Genomic DNA, 16,367 nt, shown 5'->3' on the forward strand with positions numbered 1-16,367 from the left:
TCGCTCACCACCAACGCTCAAATGACAATGCTAATTGCGCGTCCTCTGCTGCACCCTCTTCCAATGTCATCCATCCAAAGGCCGACTCGAAGGCTAAGCGCGCGAATTCAAGAGAAGGCTGACGCGACATTGTATGCAACCTATGAACAAAGCAACGGAAGTGTGAAGAGAAGAGTCGGCGCTTCGGATTCTGCGGCTGCGCCAGCAGCCAGACCCTCCAATGAGAAGAAAAGAAAGATGGGTAGGTCTTTGTCAAGAGGCCTAGAGGCCAAATGCAAACAAGAGGACTTACATTCGCTCTTAGATTATGACGAGGAGGACGATGGGTTCCAATTCAAACGCGTCAAAAAGAAGGAACTTCAGATCAAATCAGCGGAGAAAGAGAATGCTACCTTACCAGCTCGAAATGACGCGCCAAAAACTCAGGCGACGACCGACAGGACCGAAATGCTGAAGAATGAAGAGACAGGACGGAAGCCCAAACAGCGGAGGAATAGAATCTCATTTCCCACGCCCAATCCAAACGAAGATCCTCCGCCGCGTCGCTCAAAACGCCTATCAAAGGATAACGAAGAACACAATGGAAGTCCTGTCAAGAAAAGCGTGCGCAGGGAGGAACTGAAGAAGTGCGAATACCATGCTGAAGCGGCTCCCAAAGCGTCACCTAAAAAGAAATTGGATAAGCCACCTGCTGAGAAAGCCGAGGACAATCAACAGGAAGAAATTGTTCCTACTCTGCAAGAAAACCACGCTTCAACGAAGATCGCGCTGCCTTTTGCGGATACACCGGTCATCAAACGGAACAAGGCCATGCGCGAAGGAAAGGCCGGCAAGGGTGAAAGGAGGAGCAGTTTGGGTATGCGTGGGCGAAGGGCCAGTTCGCTCATTGAATCAGGAAATTCCAGTGGTGAGAATCCGGTAGATAAGTTCGGTTACAGTTCACTAATTCTCCGTCAAGCCTCGCCCCATCCAGAACTGGACGTATCGGACTATTACAAGCACATTGAAAGCGAGGGTCTACCAGAGCCAAGACGGATGAAACAGCTTCTCATTTGGTGTGCCGAGCGTGCTCTTGATGAAAAACCAGTAGGTACTGGGTTTGGAGAGGCCAGCGCACGACAAGCAGGTTTGTGAAACGCAGAGTCTCTAGGCCCCAATGGTATGCTAAGTCTTCCGTTAGCTCGAGTGATCGAAGAAGAGTTGTTGAAAGAGCTGGCAAACAGATCTGATCTATCGGACTGGTTTGGCCGCGAAGAAGTTCCCGTGCCAAAGGAACCACTTCCAGAGCGGCCGAACCCGAAGAACACGCAGAACATTGAAAAGATTGCCGAGTTGGAGGAGCAAATTAAATGGTAAGACTTTGAAAAGCTAAAAAAAAACCGTTGTAGGAACATGGCTGACGGTGATGAATGACAGTCTGCGACTCGAAAAAGAGGCATTGGAGAATTTGCTGCGCCCACCAAACGTCCCCAGCTTGCATGACCTCGATGTCCCGACAAATCCATCGAAAGCAAACGAACTGGACAGATCCCTTCTCTCCGATACGGACATAGCGGCACTTGACTCAGTAATAGCTTCCAACAACAACTCCGTAACGACCTCGGACCAAATATCACGGCGCCTAGGCGGCGTTTTGGAATCAATAGGTCCGACAGTCGACATGTTTGCGGACGGAATCCACACGATAGGGCAATACCGCACCGCGGCAGACGAAGTGGCCGGCAGGGTATTAGCCATCTGCGCGGAGAAATTGACACAGCGCGAGAAAGATGGGAAACGAAGGGCCCGAGGAATAGGAACAGCGTCAGGGTCGGGCAGAGGTAGTGGTAGCAGTAGTACTGGTCCTCCGAAAGATCTGGGCGCCGTTCTGAGGAGTTTGAGCCGAGCAGACAGACAGGACAGATAGGTGACCACCGTATGACTGCAAGATTGTTTTCTGTGCAAGAATACCTAGCCATCAGGTGTGGCTCGTGTGGTGTGGTGACCAACGACAAATGGAGCACTGGAGCATTGTGTATATGCTGTATGAAAAATGAAATAATGCTTGATGAAATGAGCTATTTGGATCTGATCTGATTGGTATCGCTGTCACCATCGCCTTGAAGAAGGGGGGTTGAGGCTGCAGCGTAACAGCAACGGTGGGATATGGGTATGCTTGAGGTTCGAGGTTATTGTAGACAGACAGAAAGGGAGGAATGACCGAGGCTGAAATGAGATGAATCCGAATTCCTCGAGTCCTCAAGACGCCTTTGCTATTTCTACAGCCCTTTCTCCTCCATCTTATCCACTCAAAGCGTTTAAAAATTCTCCTTCCCCCAAACAAAACTATATCCTTTATCCCCAGGGTCTGTATACATGTTGCATTTGATGTGCAGCTCGGCTCCCAGACCCTTTGGCCCACAAAAGAATACACCACACTCGCCCGGCCAATGGATCTTCCGGATAGCCCGAAAGACCATGTCCCAGTTTGGACGGCCGTAATTCGTTGGTGTCCGAAGACCCGTGATAGCATCCGTGTCCCCGGAATTCAGGACGATGTTGGACGCCTGAGCAGCTGTGATTTTAGCCGTCAAGTACTATTTGCGAACGTGTTAGCTAAAAGACTCAAGGGAGGAAAAAGAAAACGGAGGAAATCGGCAGGGGGAAAAACATACCGCATGAATTTCGATAGCATGGCTCTTGTCCTCACTCTCGATGGCTGTGAGCAAAGATTTGAACCACTCAAGCGACCCGAAATCTCGGCATACCCAGAAGAAATACACCTTCCGCAATCGCGTCTTTGGAGCATCGGATCTCATGTCTCTCATGCGGTACCAGATAGACTTCAGGATCGAGGCAAATGGTGTCACGCCGATGCCCGCGCCGATCAAAAGCACCGTCTCAAACTTGAAGACATCTTCCGAGGCAGAGCCAAAGGGCCCGTCAATGTACAACCGCGGAAGGATTTTGGTGAGCTTTGTATCGCTTTCGTAGATTGTAGACATAACTTCAGAGCGATTGGCTTTCTTGTCATCGATACTTTTCAGACCCTGGCACCCGAGGACTTTTCCGAGGGTCTTAGTGAAGTCACCAACCATGCGGATATGCACTGAGAGGTAGTCTTCTTCAGGCGCAGAGGTAAGGGTAAACGGGTGGTATTGCCAGAGTGAGATCTCTGGGCAACAAAGGAAAATGTACTGGCCTGCGCGGGTTTTGGTGTGCTCCTTCTTGATTCGGATCTCAACCACGTTCGAGGGATGCTCAATCACCTTGGTTATATAAGTCTTTTGATAGCCACGGATTTCGCGCAGGATACGCTCCACCAGATAGGTGAAGCCACCTATCATCCAATATAGATAGAATGAACCATTGCCAAAACAGAAGGGCTTGTTATCCGCTGGGATCATGCAGAAAGCTCCATGGATAGACCACATGATGAAGAAGATGACAAAGAGATGGTGGGTATTCCAGAAACGTTCGTAGTTGGCCCGCCGAGGCTTCTCCAGCGCGGTAAAAAACATGGCCATGACTGAGATTGTCAAAACGTAGCCGGTCCAGCCGGGACCCGTGAGGAAGTTGAGCTTGACGAAACCGATGAAGCCTCCATGGCCTTTCGCGGAGAGCTGAGCGACGTTGTGTAAATGAGCGATGGTGTGAACCCATGTGAAGAAAACAATTGAATAGCCCACGAGTTTGTGAAACGTAATGTTTTTGTCAAAGGGAATGATTCCGTTCAGGGGGGTTTGTCGAACGAGGGAGATGAGAGTTCGGCAGACAGGCAGGAGGATGCAGGCGACATCGAAGTGGAGGACGAGGGCCGCCGATCGAGCAATGGGATAGCCGTAACCATAGGTGGCGCGGGCTTTGGTGAGGTTGTCCTTCAGTGTATAGTTCATGAAGCCAAAGCCGTACAACATGCAGTGCACGAGGATAAAGACGCCGACGAATAGACGTCTAGATCCTTCGTTGACCATCCATCTGTTGAACCTCTCTTTGGGGGACAAATCTCTAGGCTCCTCTCCACTGACCTCTCCTGAGAGTAGCATCCTCATCAATGGGGTTGACCTCGTTCGCTCCGACATGATTGAGAACGACGAGAAAAATGGGGTTTTACGTCGCTGGATATTGTTTGAGCTTCTCAGTGAGCCCCTGGGGAGACTTGACGGATTCTGGCGTGGCAAGTTGGCGACGCGTTGAGGACAGTTATGAACCGAGCCAGCGGTGGTCTTGGCTGTTTGTTGGATTCTGCGTAACAAATTGGAGCGTTAAAAGAACGATACAGAATAGGAAGGGCCGAACCAGCGGCGTATTAGATTCTGCGCAGTAGCGGACGAAGTTGATGGCGCGGAGAGGGAGAGTACAGACCGAGCCTGCGGCTTGATCAGTGTCCATATTGGCAGATAGGGCAAGAAGTCTATAAGGATATTTGCTGGTTGCTGGGTCTGCGAACAAGCAGCAAGAGTGGTGTGATAAGGGGTCATGGCGACATATGAAGTTCTTGCCTCTGGCCAAGCGACGACGATCTGATACACGTTCAGGGATGGGTCTGAGACGGGGGTTGGGGACGGGGGTGGAGGTGGACTGAGCAGCTGGAATGGTGGTGAGAGCTTTGGCAGAAACAAGCAATAGAGCGGAGCGCGTGTAGCAGCGGGAAAGAAGCCATTTGACACAGAGCCGCCGTACAGGAGGCGGGGAGTGGCCTGATATCTTGTATCTTGTAGCGGAGCCTCAGCGCGATCCAGGAGAAGCGCGTTTCGAGTACCCAGTAGCTGGGTCCCTGGCCAAAGTGTTAGCTATTCAAGGCTCTCCATTTCTGAGTCTCACCATGTTAGGCGAGCCACGCTTAAAGAATTGAATGCTTAAGGGACCCATGTCGGCGGTTTGGTTCTGTGTGAAGATGAAGGTCGTTGACATTGCAGTAGTCGGCGGTGAGCAGTGAGCAGGCTCAGTCACGTGAATTACAAGGCTGAGGGACTGCGAGGCTGAGACATTGGATGCCGCTTTACGTCATTGCATCTTCAGGTTTTGGTGGCTTGGTGACTGGCAGATTCTTGTTCAACTTCATTTCAATCCACGCCGAGATCTCGAGGCCAAAAGCCTGATTTTCCTCCGTACAAGAACCCTTGATGTCCTTGGCAAACCAAACCTTTGCCAGTCGCTTGGCTGTTGAAGAGCGTCATCCCAAGAGCTCTCTCAACCCTTATAGTGGCCTCAATCTCCTCCATTCTGCAACAGTTGAAGTTTCCAACCTCTACTCTTTCACTATCAGACCAGCTTCTTCTATCCTTGACTTGACACTCTCTGTGCATCTGTCTCGTGTTGACATTACTACTTGCTCTTCGTGACTAGCTCGTACCGCCGGCCATCTGCAAGGACGCAAGTCCACGAAACAGCAGACCTCGCCGCTTCAATAACCTCACTCTTCTCCCACCGTCAAAGCCTGCTCGCAAAAGATCAATCAACATGCCCTTCCTCTACACCAAGTAAGTCGGACCCTTCAAACCAGCATCAAGTGAAATCAACTTCATCCAGCGTTGCTAACGAGAAACCAGAAATTGGGGCGGTCGCCACGCCGGCGGAGGTGTTACTGTTGACCGTCACGGGGTCAGGAGAAATCCCTTCCGCTTCAGCTGTGGGAGGTTTAGCTGTTTCCGCTAGGCCAAATCACGTGAGATCCAAGCACTAAATGAACAATTGGCATGGGGAAGGGGGGGGATGGTTGTGAAATCCCGGGGAGGAGGATCATCGGTGTCAACAGAGACCTGAACACCTGAGGCGGAACGAGAACGAGAACGAGAAGGCGCCCGGAAGGGAGTATTACGATTATGACCAGAAATGAATACAGCAAAGAGGGCTATTGCAGGGCCCTTGAAAGCCATATCTCGCAAGACAGTGTTGGCAGAGGCAACGAAGGAGATAGAACCGAAGCAAAGCAGCACGCCTGACGCCAGGAAATGATTTGTTCCGCCCCTAATACAAATCGGTGAGAAACGATGCAATACATACACTGTGAAATCGTTGGGCGCTTTTGGTTCGATTCTCATCATTATTATATCTGACCTGGCCTAACTCATTGCTATCCCTCAAGGCAAAGCATGGGAGGGGAATAGTCGTACATTCCGTGGATGTCTCAATCCGGATCGATTCAATTCGCAGCATGTTCATGCGGCCCCAAACATCTCATTCCGCCGTGACCAAATACCTAACCCCGTCCTGAGTCTTTCATCGTCAGTCTACCGCGACTTTCTTGGGCGGTTCCTCACTTCCAACCGAGCTCGTCGACGGCGTCACTTTCGTATTTGGTCCACTAGTGGCAGTTGTATCGTCGTCTTCGTCCCAGGCGTCGTCCGGAGCGTTTTCGTCCCAGTTGTCTAGCTCTTCCTCCACGCTTCGTGCCGGTGCGACACCTGTCTCCTGACCGTCCTCACCATCAGAATCGGATGAGCGTAGAATACCATTTGCGCCCTCGCCGAGCTCGAGGTCTTCACCCTCTAATCCGTCACCCGTCAGGGCCGAGTACTTTGCTCGTCTCCTCCGCTCGGCGGCCCGGCGATGATATGCGCTCGCCAACCCCAATGCTGCCAGGCTTCCCACGACATTTGCAAGGACGTCCCAAGGGTCAAACTCGCGGTCGTTAGGTAAGAGTCCCTGTGCGATTTCGCTTCCCACTCCTAAGAGCAATGTGCATACGATCAAGGTCAGGTGAATTACCCGTCGCCGAGAAGTGTCAAGGATGAAGTAAAATGTCGCAGTGAGGAGGAAGAAGCATATGAAGTGTAGCGCTTTGTCGGATTGCGAAGGAATGTAGGGTTGCGCTGCCGCCGGTGTCGACGGGAGGGAGGAGTGTGGGAGCAGGCCTAGACTGGAGGAGAAGATCAGGAGGATGACAAAGGATACTAGAGAACTCGTCAGTATCAAGCAAAGGCAAGGGGAGGTCGGGGTCGCCGTACTTGCAAAAGGGAAGCGGATTCGCATTGTGTTGGTACGGTGTTGATGTCGCAGTTTGCTACTCAGAAGACGGAGAGAAGACCAAGCGAGCCCAGGTAGTCGTATGGGTTGTCTCGAGGGCTGCGATGACGGGCCACTGCGGGTTGTCGGACTCGACTGGCAGAATGCCAGCTTTAAGCAGACTCAGGCATGGCAGACTGCGAGAGACAAGTACAGAGAGTGGTAGAGGCAATGAAGGTTGCGCGCTCCAGTTGGAGACGAGAGCAGTATGGAGTGAATTGAGTGAGTGCCTAAAGGTGGCCGGCAATATACCAGGTAGGAATACAGCAGCAGGCGGTGATGCCGCCTGGGAGTTGGAGAAGCAGCATCACTGGGGAGCTTAGGCGGTTGGCGGCTAGGCGGGTAAGGCCTGGTGGTCACTAGGCTCGGCAGGCGGCAATCACTAAGGGCTCACTCCCCTACTCCTCACTAGGTACCTAACTCACTAGGCCTCTGCTGCCTCACTCAATCCCAACCACAGTTTGTAACGTTTCTTTCAACCTCAAGCCTCGCCTCTGCGTAATCGCATCAACAGTCGACCAAGTTTTTTATCACCAGCACCACGCATTCGGCAGATATCCTTCTCATTCGATGTTCGCGAACACCTACACCCGGCCATATCCCGTCTGTTCGATTTTTGGCATCTTCCCACGATTCCCTCGTCGGCGCTGAGGCTTCCCTTTCAAACTGGAGGAGTTACGCCCCTCGCCTCGCCGCAGTCGGGGTTGGCACGGTCATGTCCCTATCATGGCCGCCCCCAAACAGTCAGAAACCACCAGACGATGAACCTCTTCTACATTCTTTACACAGAGATACTTTAAATGGCCTGCTCCGCGCCCCCTCCCGCCCTCACACGCCCAGTTCTTTCAGATTGCGCAGTCTGGGGAGCGGTTCCCAGTCCGGCCAAGCTGCGGAACCAGAGCCCAGCATCGAGGAAGATCCCCAGATTGTCCGGTTCCGCGCACTCTTCCAAGACGCCGAGAGCAGACTTGCAACATTGTTCAATGATGTCGGACAAGTTGTAATTCCTCAAAGGCGCGTTCTCGCCGCTGCTCCCCTCCATCAACCCGCCCCCGACGCTGCTGCCCCGTCCGCTCCGCCCCCTGCTCCTATATCAAAAAAGCGCAAGTTGGAAGACGACGACTACGACGATTATGACGACGACGATGACGACGAGCAACCCGACGCCGATGCGGCAAACGCATCCTCCGTCAAGGAGAACCCAAATAAGGTTCACATCGTCGCCGATGCCACCTCGTCGCCGACCCCGAGGCCCGCCCCGCCCCCGAGTATACCCTCCGATTCGGTGAAGACCGCTCTCAAGGCGGGCCACGCCAAACAGAAGGAGGCTGCAGAGGACGCTCGCAAGAAGCTGGAAGAGGCTAAGCGCAAGGAAATCGAGACTGTCAAAACCCTGTCGCGAACAATGTTTTTCACACTGGAAAATGACCGAGACGCCATGCTGGATCAACAACGTCTTGACGAGGCAGAGCGCCGGGCCGAAGCTGAAGCAGAAGGTCATGCTAACCGACAGAATGCTGCCATGCAACAAGGCAGTCTTAGCAAGGCCAACCTCGGTGCATCCAGTCTGACGCTTAAGAATCTCATTGCCCGTTTGGATGAACATCGTAATCTAGTTCATGCAACCGAATCGGAGCTTCGCGCTTTGATGAGCGAGGTGCGCAAGAACCGAAGCAAATGGGCGAGCGAGGACAAGGTCGGTCAGGAGGAACTCTACGAGGCGGCGGAGAAAGTCTTGACCGAGTTGAAAGCTCACACAGAGCACTCGACTCCGTTCCTCAACCCCGTCAAAAAGAAGGACGCACCTGATTATTATGTCGTCATCAAGCATCCCATGGATCTCGGTACCATGACCAAGAAACTCAAGCAATTCGCTTACAAGTCCAAGAAGGAATTTGTGGATGATCTCAACCAGATCTGGAAGAACTGCCTCAAGTTCAACACCAGTCCTGACCATCTCTTTCGAAAGCACGCTCTGTTCATGCAGAAGGAGACGGACAAACTTGTGCCTCTGATTCCGGATATCGTCATCAGAGACCGTGCCGAAGTCGAGGCTGAAGAGAGACGGCAACAAGGTGAACTCGACGATGGTGCTGAAGAAAGTGACGACGAACCAATAATGTCCTCACGAGGCCGCAAGGCTCCCAAGAAAAGTGCAAAGAAAGGCGGAGCAGCAGCCCGAAAGGCTCCGCCCGAAACGACTCCTATTCCAGAGACCAAGCCTGTGTTGCAATCATTGAATTCCGTCCAAAATGGCATCCGAGCAGAGTCTGAGGTGGACGGAAGTCAAGGTCACTCGACGCCACCCCCAGGAGTTTTGACACCGGTTGGCGCTCCTGGCGCGGGCAGCGTTGTGGGAGGCGGAAGTGAAGCAATGGATTTAGATCTCCCCGCACTGCCTTCACAGGCACCGATACCTGAATATGAAGATGAGGAATATAAGCTCTGGAAACAGAAGACCAAAAAGGATCGGGCAATGCTCGCTGCTGCGCGGCACAAGCTCTTCCGTGGAGACAAATTGAACGCTGAGGAAACAGCATTACTGCGGAGCAAGGCCGGTATGCGTAGATGGCTGCGCATCCAACAAGAAACTGCGGGCAAAGACGTTGCAGAGCTTGGGACGGAGACATATGAAAGGGAGAATAGGGTTGAAATCCATGGTCAAACCCTCGCTGAAGGAATGGAGGTCGAGGAGGAGACCATGCTTCCTGATTATTACGATTCGCTCGCTGCCATACCGGACATCAACCCCCGACTGAGATGGGAACAAGACTCTGAAGGACATGTCATTGAACATGCTGAGGAGTTTCTCCGACTCTACCCTCCAGGTCAGTTTGTCGCTCCACGCGGCAAGCTAGCAAAAGCGATCGAGGCCAACATGCGCCAAATGCAAGACACACGGAAGGTGGTCTCGAAAATCAGCGTTGTCAAGCAGATGCAACTACAGTCGCAGACCTACCAAAACCAGTTTCAGAAATACCAACCAGAACCATTCGTTGAAGCAGACATCCCCAACCACGTCATGTCAGACGATGGTCCTGTCATGGCTCCGTGGGTCTGCAAGGCGGCCTTTCAAAGGTCGATAGGGGAGATTTTCTTTCACGCAGGGTTTGAGGAGTTTCAACCTTCGGCGATAGATGCGATGACGGATCTGGCAGCAGATTTCTTTCAGCGATTGTGCACGACACTGGTGAACTACCGAGAAGACTACAAGATTCCCGTGCTGACCACGGTCCCCGTTGCTCAGGGTGAGAAAACCGAAACGGTGTACAAGTCTCCGCATACGACGGAAGAGGCGATCCTGCACACTCTGCACACCGGTGGCATGTCGCTCAATGACCTCGACGTGTACGCGCGAGAAGATATCGATCGTACGGCCAGTAAGCTCACTATGATGCACGAGCGGATGAAGGGACATCTCGCCGATCTTCTTAGACCAGCTTTGACAGACGAAACGGCCCATGGACAAGGATCTTTTGCAGACGGCGGAGAGCAGTACGTGGGCGGAGACTTCGCAGGCGACCTCGATGAAGACTTCTTCGGCTTCCGCGAGCTTGGTCTTGATAAGGAGTTCGGAATGGCCAGTCTGACAGTACCATTCCACATTCTTCAGAACCGTCTTGGCCTCAGCAATCAACAGGATGTCTCGGCAGATTTGGCAGAGAAGATGTTCAGTGAACCATCCCGATGGCCCAAGATCACCGTCGAAAATGTCGAGGACCAAATTGGTCTCATCAGAGATTGGTTCAAGAAACGCCTGCGTGATAATGGTGAACGTCCGCTCATCGAGGATCTGGAATTGCCACCGAAGCAGAGGCCTGGCCATGGAAGAGCGAGAATTCCTGCTTCAGGGAAGATTGGGGAGGGCACGCTAAAGAGTAACGCCAGCCCCCAGAAGAAGACCGCGGCTAACAAGAGTGCCGCAAACGCCGCGAAGGCTGCCGCGGCCGCAGCCGGAAGCACCACGCCAGGGGACAAAGGGAAGAGGAAGTCGGTGGTCGTCAACGGCGTGGCTGACGAGAGTCCGATGGTCAATGGCGTGGGCAATGCATCTCCATCAACGCCGGGTCCTGGTGGAGATGGAAGCCCCGAGAAGAAACAGAAAACTGTACTGAAAGCAAAGACTTCGACGACCGAAGTTCATAAGGTTTCGGAGAAGGATAAGAACCAAGACCACAACGGACCACCGCCAGCCGTGGAGACTTTGGATATGGTGGACGGCGTCAATGGAGAGCTGCCCCAAGTGAATGGCATTGAAAAGGTCAACGGGGTTATTGGAGATGGCGACGCGAGCATGATGAGCCCTGAAAGCTTATGATTTGCATGACCGGGCGGGTTTGAATTGGTCATGAACCCAAGATGTTGGTTGCCGTGCACGGTAGCATGGCGCATTGCGTGATATTTGGGTATAGAATGACTGGTGGGAGGCGAGGGGCCGATTACGCATCCTCCTGGTTTGATCGTTATGTTGACGCCTTTTTACTATACCCGGGCAGGCTTGGGCGGGAAACGGGACGAGAGGAGAGAGGTGTGTGGTTTTTTCCGTGACCATGACTTGGACTTGGAGAGGGCATTTCGATCGTCTGTTTAGTACTAGTAGGCATGGGGGACGAAAATCGAAGCCGAGGAAAAGAAAGGAGTTTTCCCCGACGGACGATGACAGTGCGGACCGAAGAAAGAAAGTTCAAAAGAGGTGAATGGAGTTTCTTGTACATACCAACCATACCAACCATACCAACCATACCTATTTTTAACCTATCCATCTTTTCCATCCATCCCTCCATCCCATCCATCTATATTTTTGATTTTCTGACTTCCTCGGGCTCTATCCCTCCCTCCCCTATAACAACGTCAAGCTTGGCACTTTTCGTCCACCCCCTTTTTGTACGTACAACACAGGCCGTTAATGTCTTCTGCAATGTTTCTCGACCGCCAGCGCGCGAGCGCACGAGTGAGAGAGTGGGAGAGTGGGAGAGTGGGAGAGGAGGGAATGGGATGGGATGGAGTCTGGATACAATCCTGAATCTCTGATAGCGCTGGTGATACATAGTACAGAGATCAGTTATATGGCTATACTATCAATGATCCAGCCTCGCAATGCAACCCCATTAATAATATTTCGCGTCGCTGATCCAGATTTAGCTTAGCTTGATCGAACTTGACTTGAACTGAACTGTTGGTCTATTGGTTGTATCGAGCTTGATTCAAATATCCACGGGGTGGCTTGACCTGGCCAAGCTTGTTCGTGTTGGAGAGGCTCTTCTAGCTCTTCTGGAGTAGTATCATCATGAAGAGGAACAAAGGGGAAAAAAAGGACAAGAGGACCCCAACCAATTCGATCTGATCATCCACTTCTGATAACATCCTAAGCCAGAAAGAAGAGAGATTACGTTTCATTCTTCGTCCTGTCTTTTCTGTTCCCGTCCGCCTCCTCCTCTTTTCTCACCTATCTTGCCTCGGGATCTCCTCCTTGCCTCTCTGCAGCGCTCTGTCCAAACCCTTCTCCCCTCTCTCCCAGGCCAGGCTGTGGCATTAGGCAAAATAACTCCTCACGGTCCTCTGTCCATCTTCGCTCAGGCCCTGCAGAACCTGCTCAGCATTGATACCCGTCTTGCCAACCAGCACCTTGGCACTCTCAACGATCTTCTTCGCCGTGGCACCTTGGATCATTTCCGCTTCCAGAGCCAGCGCAATGTGGTGGAAGACCTGTGCCGCCTTCGCAAACACTGCTGGGTTTTGCCTGCAAAGTGACCGTTAGTGATACGAAGAGGGGAAATTCGGTCGAGGCCATGGCAGGGATATTCGACTTACTGATCAATCAATTGCGCAACAAAGCTGTACGCATACGGTGCCGCTTCTTCGTCATTAACCACGGGCAGCGTGTCGAGCCACTGTTCCACCACCGACTGTGGATTGACCACCTTGCCAGCGTTGAAATGCAAAATCTTCGCGATTGCAGCACAAGCATTCTCCGTGGCAAAGACATCGTCATCACTTCGCGCGTTCGGAACACGCGTGATTTGCAAAAGAGTGTCAATGCTCGCAGCCACGAAGTCACTCCATTGTTCTCCGCCCTTTTGTCCTGCAATACCCACGCCATATGCGGCTGCTTGCCGATTATTCGCATTTTCGTCCCTCATACCGTTGATGAGCGGTTGGATTATGTGGTCGGAATACTGCCAGGACTGTGGCCCGCAGAATTCCAAGACGTCGTCAAAGATGCAGATCGCCCACTGTCGCTGCATAGGGTCCGCGCTGGTGACAAACGCGTCATAAAAGGGCATGAGTTGCTGCCACGTTGGGAGGAATGCAACCCCCATGTTCTTGAATATGGTGTGGAATGCTTTGTTCATGTCTGATAGGAGAGTCTGGTCGTCTTCAATGGCGTATTGTACAGACAAGGAATCCTCCTCGTCGGCATCCGGGCCTTGGTTGGCAGCGGCAGATTCGGCCTTCTCTTCGGCGCGCTCTTGAACACGTTTCTGGAACTCTTCCAGCGTCGACTTGACCGATTGCACGAAGAGCTCCATGTGCTGTTGGGTCAGGCAGCCCTTGCCTACCACTTCGACACTCTCGTAGAAGCACTGGAACATTTCCGCTAGTGTGTCAATTGAAGGCTCAGCACTGAGGATTTCGATCTCCTTTTCAGAACATTTCGTCCAGATTTCGTTCAATTGCGGCGATTGCTCGCCGTATCGCTTCTTGATCGAGTTGAGTAATTGAGGGATTAGTTTGGCGGAAGCTACCCGTACGGGATCGTGGAAGAAGAACGACAATCCAGGCAGAGCGATTCGTTCTGTGATGTCGGCCACGTAAGGCTCGAAGTCTGCTTCCAAAATTTGAGCGTAGATGGTGATAAGTTCAATCGCCGTGTGTTTATCCTCAAGCGTTGATGTCTTGATCCCGATGACTTTTCCCTTCAAAGGGACCAACTCCCAGCCCTCCTCTTCCAGCACGTCGTCTTCGTTGTCTATCAGCTGGATGTCTGCTTTGGCTGCCGCGAGCTCCAATAAGGGGGGCATGACTCCAGGGAGATAAGGGACGAAATCAGAGCCTAAAACTCTACACATTCGTCCCCAGCAATGCAGCAGATATTGTGATTGTGGGTCATCGTCATCTGTGATGTTTTGCTGGATGTTACCAAGGATCTGAACGAGCGTAATGCCGTCTTGGCCCATTTTTTCCTTGCCCACAGCCAAGGCAATGAGCGTCGCGCACTCCATGGCCTTAGCACGCAGTAATCGATACTCTTTTGATTGTTCGGCCCGCAGAACGTTGAAGAGAAGAGGCATCAAGGTGTCATAGTAGCGAATGAAGGCGCCCTCGGCAGAGTCGGCGATAGTGGCAATCGTTGATAGTGCTTGTTCCTGCACGTACCGTTTGGGAGACTGCAGGAGTTGCAGGAGGTGGCCAAGTAATTGATCCAAGTACGGTTCCAGGATTGACTTCTCTGCCTCTTCGCAGAAGTTGACTAGTGCTGCGGCGGCATGCGCTTGTACTCGTGGCTCGGGCGCTTCCAGGACGGGGATGATGTTTGTCAGCACCACTTGATGGTACTTCTCTTGCATGGGCCCGGCAAAGTCGGTGCTCATCTGGCCAAGAGCATTGCACCCGGCAAATCTGACCCGTGGATGAGGATCTCTCAAGGATGGCACCACCAGTTCGAGGACCTTGTCTAGTTCGCCGATCATGAGGTCTCGACATCCCTCGGAAATTGCAGAGATAGCCATCAGAGCCGCGTGCCGATCTCTCCAGGATGCAGAATGCATCATTCTCGGTAGCCACGTGAACGTTGCAGGTAGCATCACTTGTCCTCCCAGCTTGTTGGCCAAGCGGTCCATGCACTGCTCGCCCGCGACATGGTTCATGTCGTTTTCTTCATTGTCAAGATCCTCGGTCGCGTTCCACTCTGAGGCGTCATCATCATCAATTCCAATGTCAGTCATCAAGCTAAGACATTGCGTTACCATATCATTCACAAAGGATTCGTCTTTCTTGCACATGGCAGGCGCCCATTCGGCGAAGGTAGCCATAAGCTCCAAAGCGTTTTGTCGAGTCTGATCCCCCAGCTCTTTCTCTTGGATGACTGAAATGCTGAACTTGACAAGATTGTTGAAGAGGCCTTTGAACATTTTCGGGCATATTTCGGCGAGTTCAATCAGCGAGACAAATGCCTTTGATAGATTATCGGTATCTCCAGCTTCTTTGAGAGGCGGCAGAATGTTGAGGATTTCGGGTATTAAAGGATAGTACTTCGGCTGTGTCTTTTTGCTGACCGAATGAAAGAACGAGGCAAATGCTTCGATTGCTGAGAGTCGGACCTGGACCCGGTCAGCATGCGTTGTCCACTTTCGACCGTAACGCATTCTTACCTCGACACTGCTGTCCTTGAACCCCTTGAGGAACACCTCCTGAACCGCACCTTCGTGTTCTCTCTCAATAATGCCGGGGGTGGTGGAGAATATCCTGAACGAGCATTCGCGCATGCCCGCGTCGGTCGACTGGCTCGCTTGAAAGAGCGCATGAAGCAGGTCCACCCAGGTCTCGTTCGTCCCTCCAAAGAATGTCAGCCAGATTAGAGTCGGGGAGGAAGAGTCACTCGATCCTTACCGGCATCCACATATTGCCGTGCGATCTCAGCAATTGCGTCTCCGATTTTATTCCTGACTTGGTTGACCTGCTCTCTTGCGAGACCTTCCAGCAACTTTGATCGAATGGCGGTTTTGGCTTCCGGGCTGAGAGACCAAAAGAGTTCCTTGGAGTCAGTGCTAGGAGGGATCTTGCGTTGTTTGGAGGCTTGTTTGCGGAACAAGACTGCGGCGAACGATCGTGTCTGGTGAGATCTTTAGCCACCCCTCCACCTGATCGGAGCCTTCTCAAGTCTCGACATACCGATGAGTCTGGCGCAGCTTGTAACTGTTCGGCCAAGCCCATCAACAGCACCTCGGGGCGATTGGGAGTCCAGTCATTGTTGAGTTGCTCTTCGGCTTGACTGCGGAGAGTGTTGTCCGGGGAAGAGAGGGCTTGCAGAAGCTGGGTCAAGGCTCCCTGCACCTCGGCAGGGAGAACAGACATGTTGGAAGGTGTGGTCTAGCACATGCAACAGGAGTACGTTGGCCGCAAGAGACAACAATCTGTGTGTTGACTAAGGACTGGAATGCTCGCCAGCGCGTGTTGGGTGATCTTCTGTGGATCGACTTCCGATTGAAATTGCGAGCCGGCAGATGGTCGAGGGTCGCTCGTGCGAAACAGTAATAGGGAAGCAAAGGCACAGCGGCAGTCAGACAGCAGTCGATCGCTTATGGATGTCGACCGAAGGAATATTATTCAGAGCAGGTTGGGTGGTTGATGAGCAGGAACAACAATAATAATTTTGGCCT

General features: G+C 52.3%; 5 protein-coding genes across 5 annotated transcripts; 2 read left to right on the top strand and 3 right to left on the bottom strand.

Annotated features, from left to right (window-relative positions):
• Positions 1-63: 63 nt before the first annotated feature.
• On the top strand, positions 64-1,906 carry A1O5_00239 (uncharacterized protein; the record flags this gene model as incomplete). Its single annotated transcript, XM_007740859.1, has 5 exons — positions 64-241; positions 305-907; positions 959-1,126; positions 1,181-1,352; positions 1,417-1,906. The coding sequence occupies 5 exons, from the start codon at positions 64-66 to the stop codon at positions 1,904-1,906; spliced, it is 1,611 nt and encodes a 536-aa protein (XP_007739049.1).
• Positions 1,907-2,297: 391 nt separating this feature from the next.
• A1O5_00240 (NADPH oxidase) lies at positions 2,298-4,061 on the bottom strand (the record flags this gene model as incomplete). The annotated part of the gene is made up of 2 exons (XM_007740860.1): positions 2,298-2,576; positions 2,655-4,061. The coding sequence occupies 2 exons, from the start codon at positions 4,059-4,061 to the stop codon at positions 2,298-2,300; spliced, it is 1,686 nt and encodes a 561-aa protein (XP_007739050.1).
• A 2,146-nt stretch (positions 4,062-6,207) lies between these two features.
• Positions 6,208-6,954, bottom strand: A1O5_00241 (uncharacterized protein; the record flags this gene model as incomplete). Its single annotated transcript, XM_007740861.1, has 2 exons — positions 6,208-6,875; positions 6,930-6,954. 2 exons carry the CDS (start codon positions 6,952-6,954, stop codon positions 6,208-6,210), a joined length of 693 nt encoding a protein of 230 aa, XP_007739051.1.
• Positions 6,955-7,702: 748 nt separating this feature from the next.
• Positions 7,703-11,305, top strand: A1O5_00242 (transcriptional activator SPT7; the record flags this gene model as incomplete). The annotated part of the gene is made up of 1 exon (XM_007740862.1): positions 7,703-11,305. One exon carries the CDS (start codon positions 7,703-7,705, stop codon positions 11,303-11,305), a length of 3,603 nt encoding a protein of 1,200 aa, XP_007739052.1.
• Positions 11,306-12,519: 1,214 nt separating this feature from the next.
• Positions 12,520-16,062, bottom strand: A1O5_00243 (uncharacterized protein; the record flags this gene model as incomplete). The annotated part of the gene is made up of 5 exons (XM_007740863.1): positions 12,520-12,727; positions 12,799-15,308; positions 15,360-15,541; positions 15,598-15,820; positions 15,880-16,062. The coding sequence occupies 5 exons, from the start codon at positions 16,060-16,062 to the stop codon at positions 12,520-12,522; spliced, it is 3,306 nt and encodes a 1,101-aa protein (XP_007739053.1).
• Positions 16,063-16,367: the final 305 nt, after the last annotated feature.

Source organism: Cladophialophora psammophila, assembly GCF_000585535.1.
Source record: "Cladophialophora psammophila CBS 110553 chromosome Unknown aczJe-supercont1.1, whole genome shotgun sequence".
NCBI classification, from domain to species: domain Eukaryota; kingdom Fungi; phylum Ascomycota; class Eurotiomycetes; order Chaetothyriales; family Herpotrichiellaceae; genus Cladophialophora; species Cladophialophora psammophila.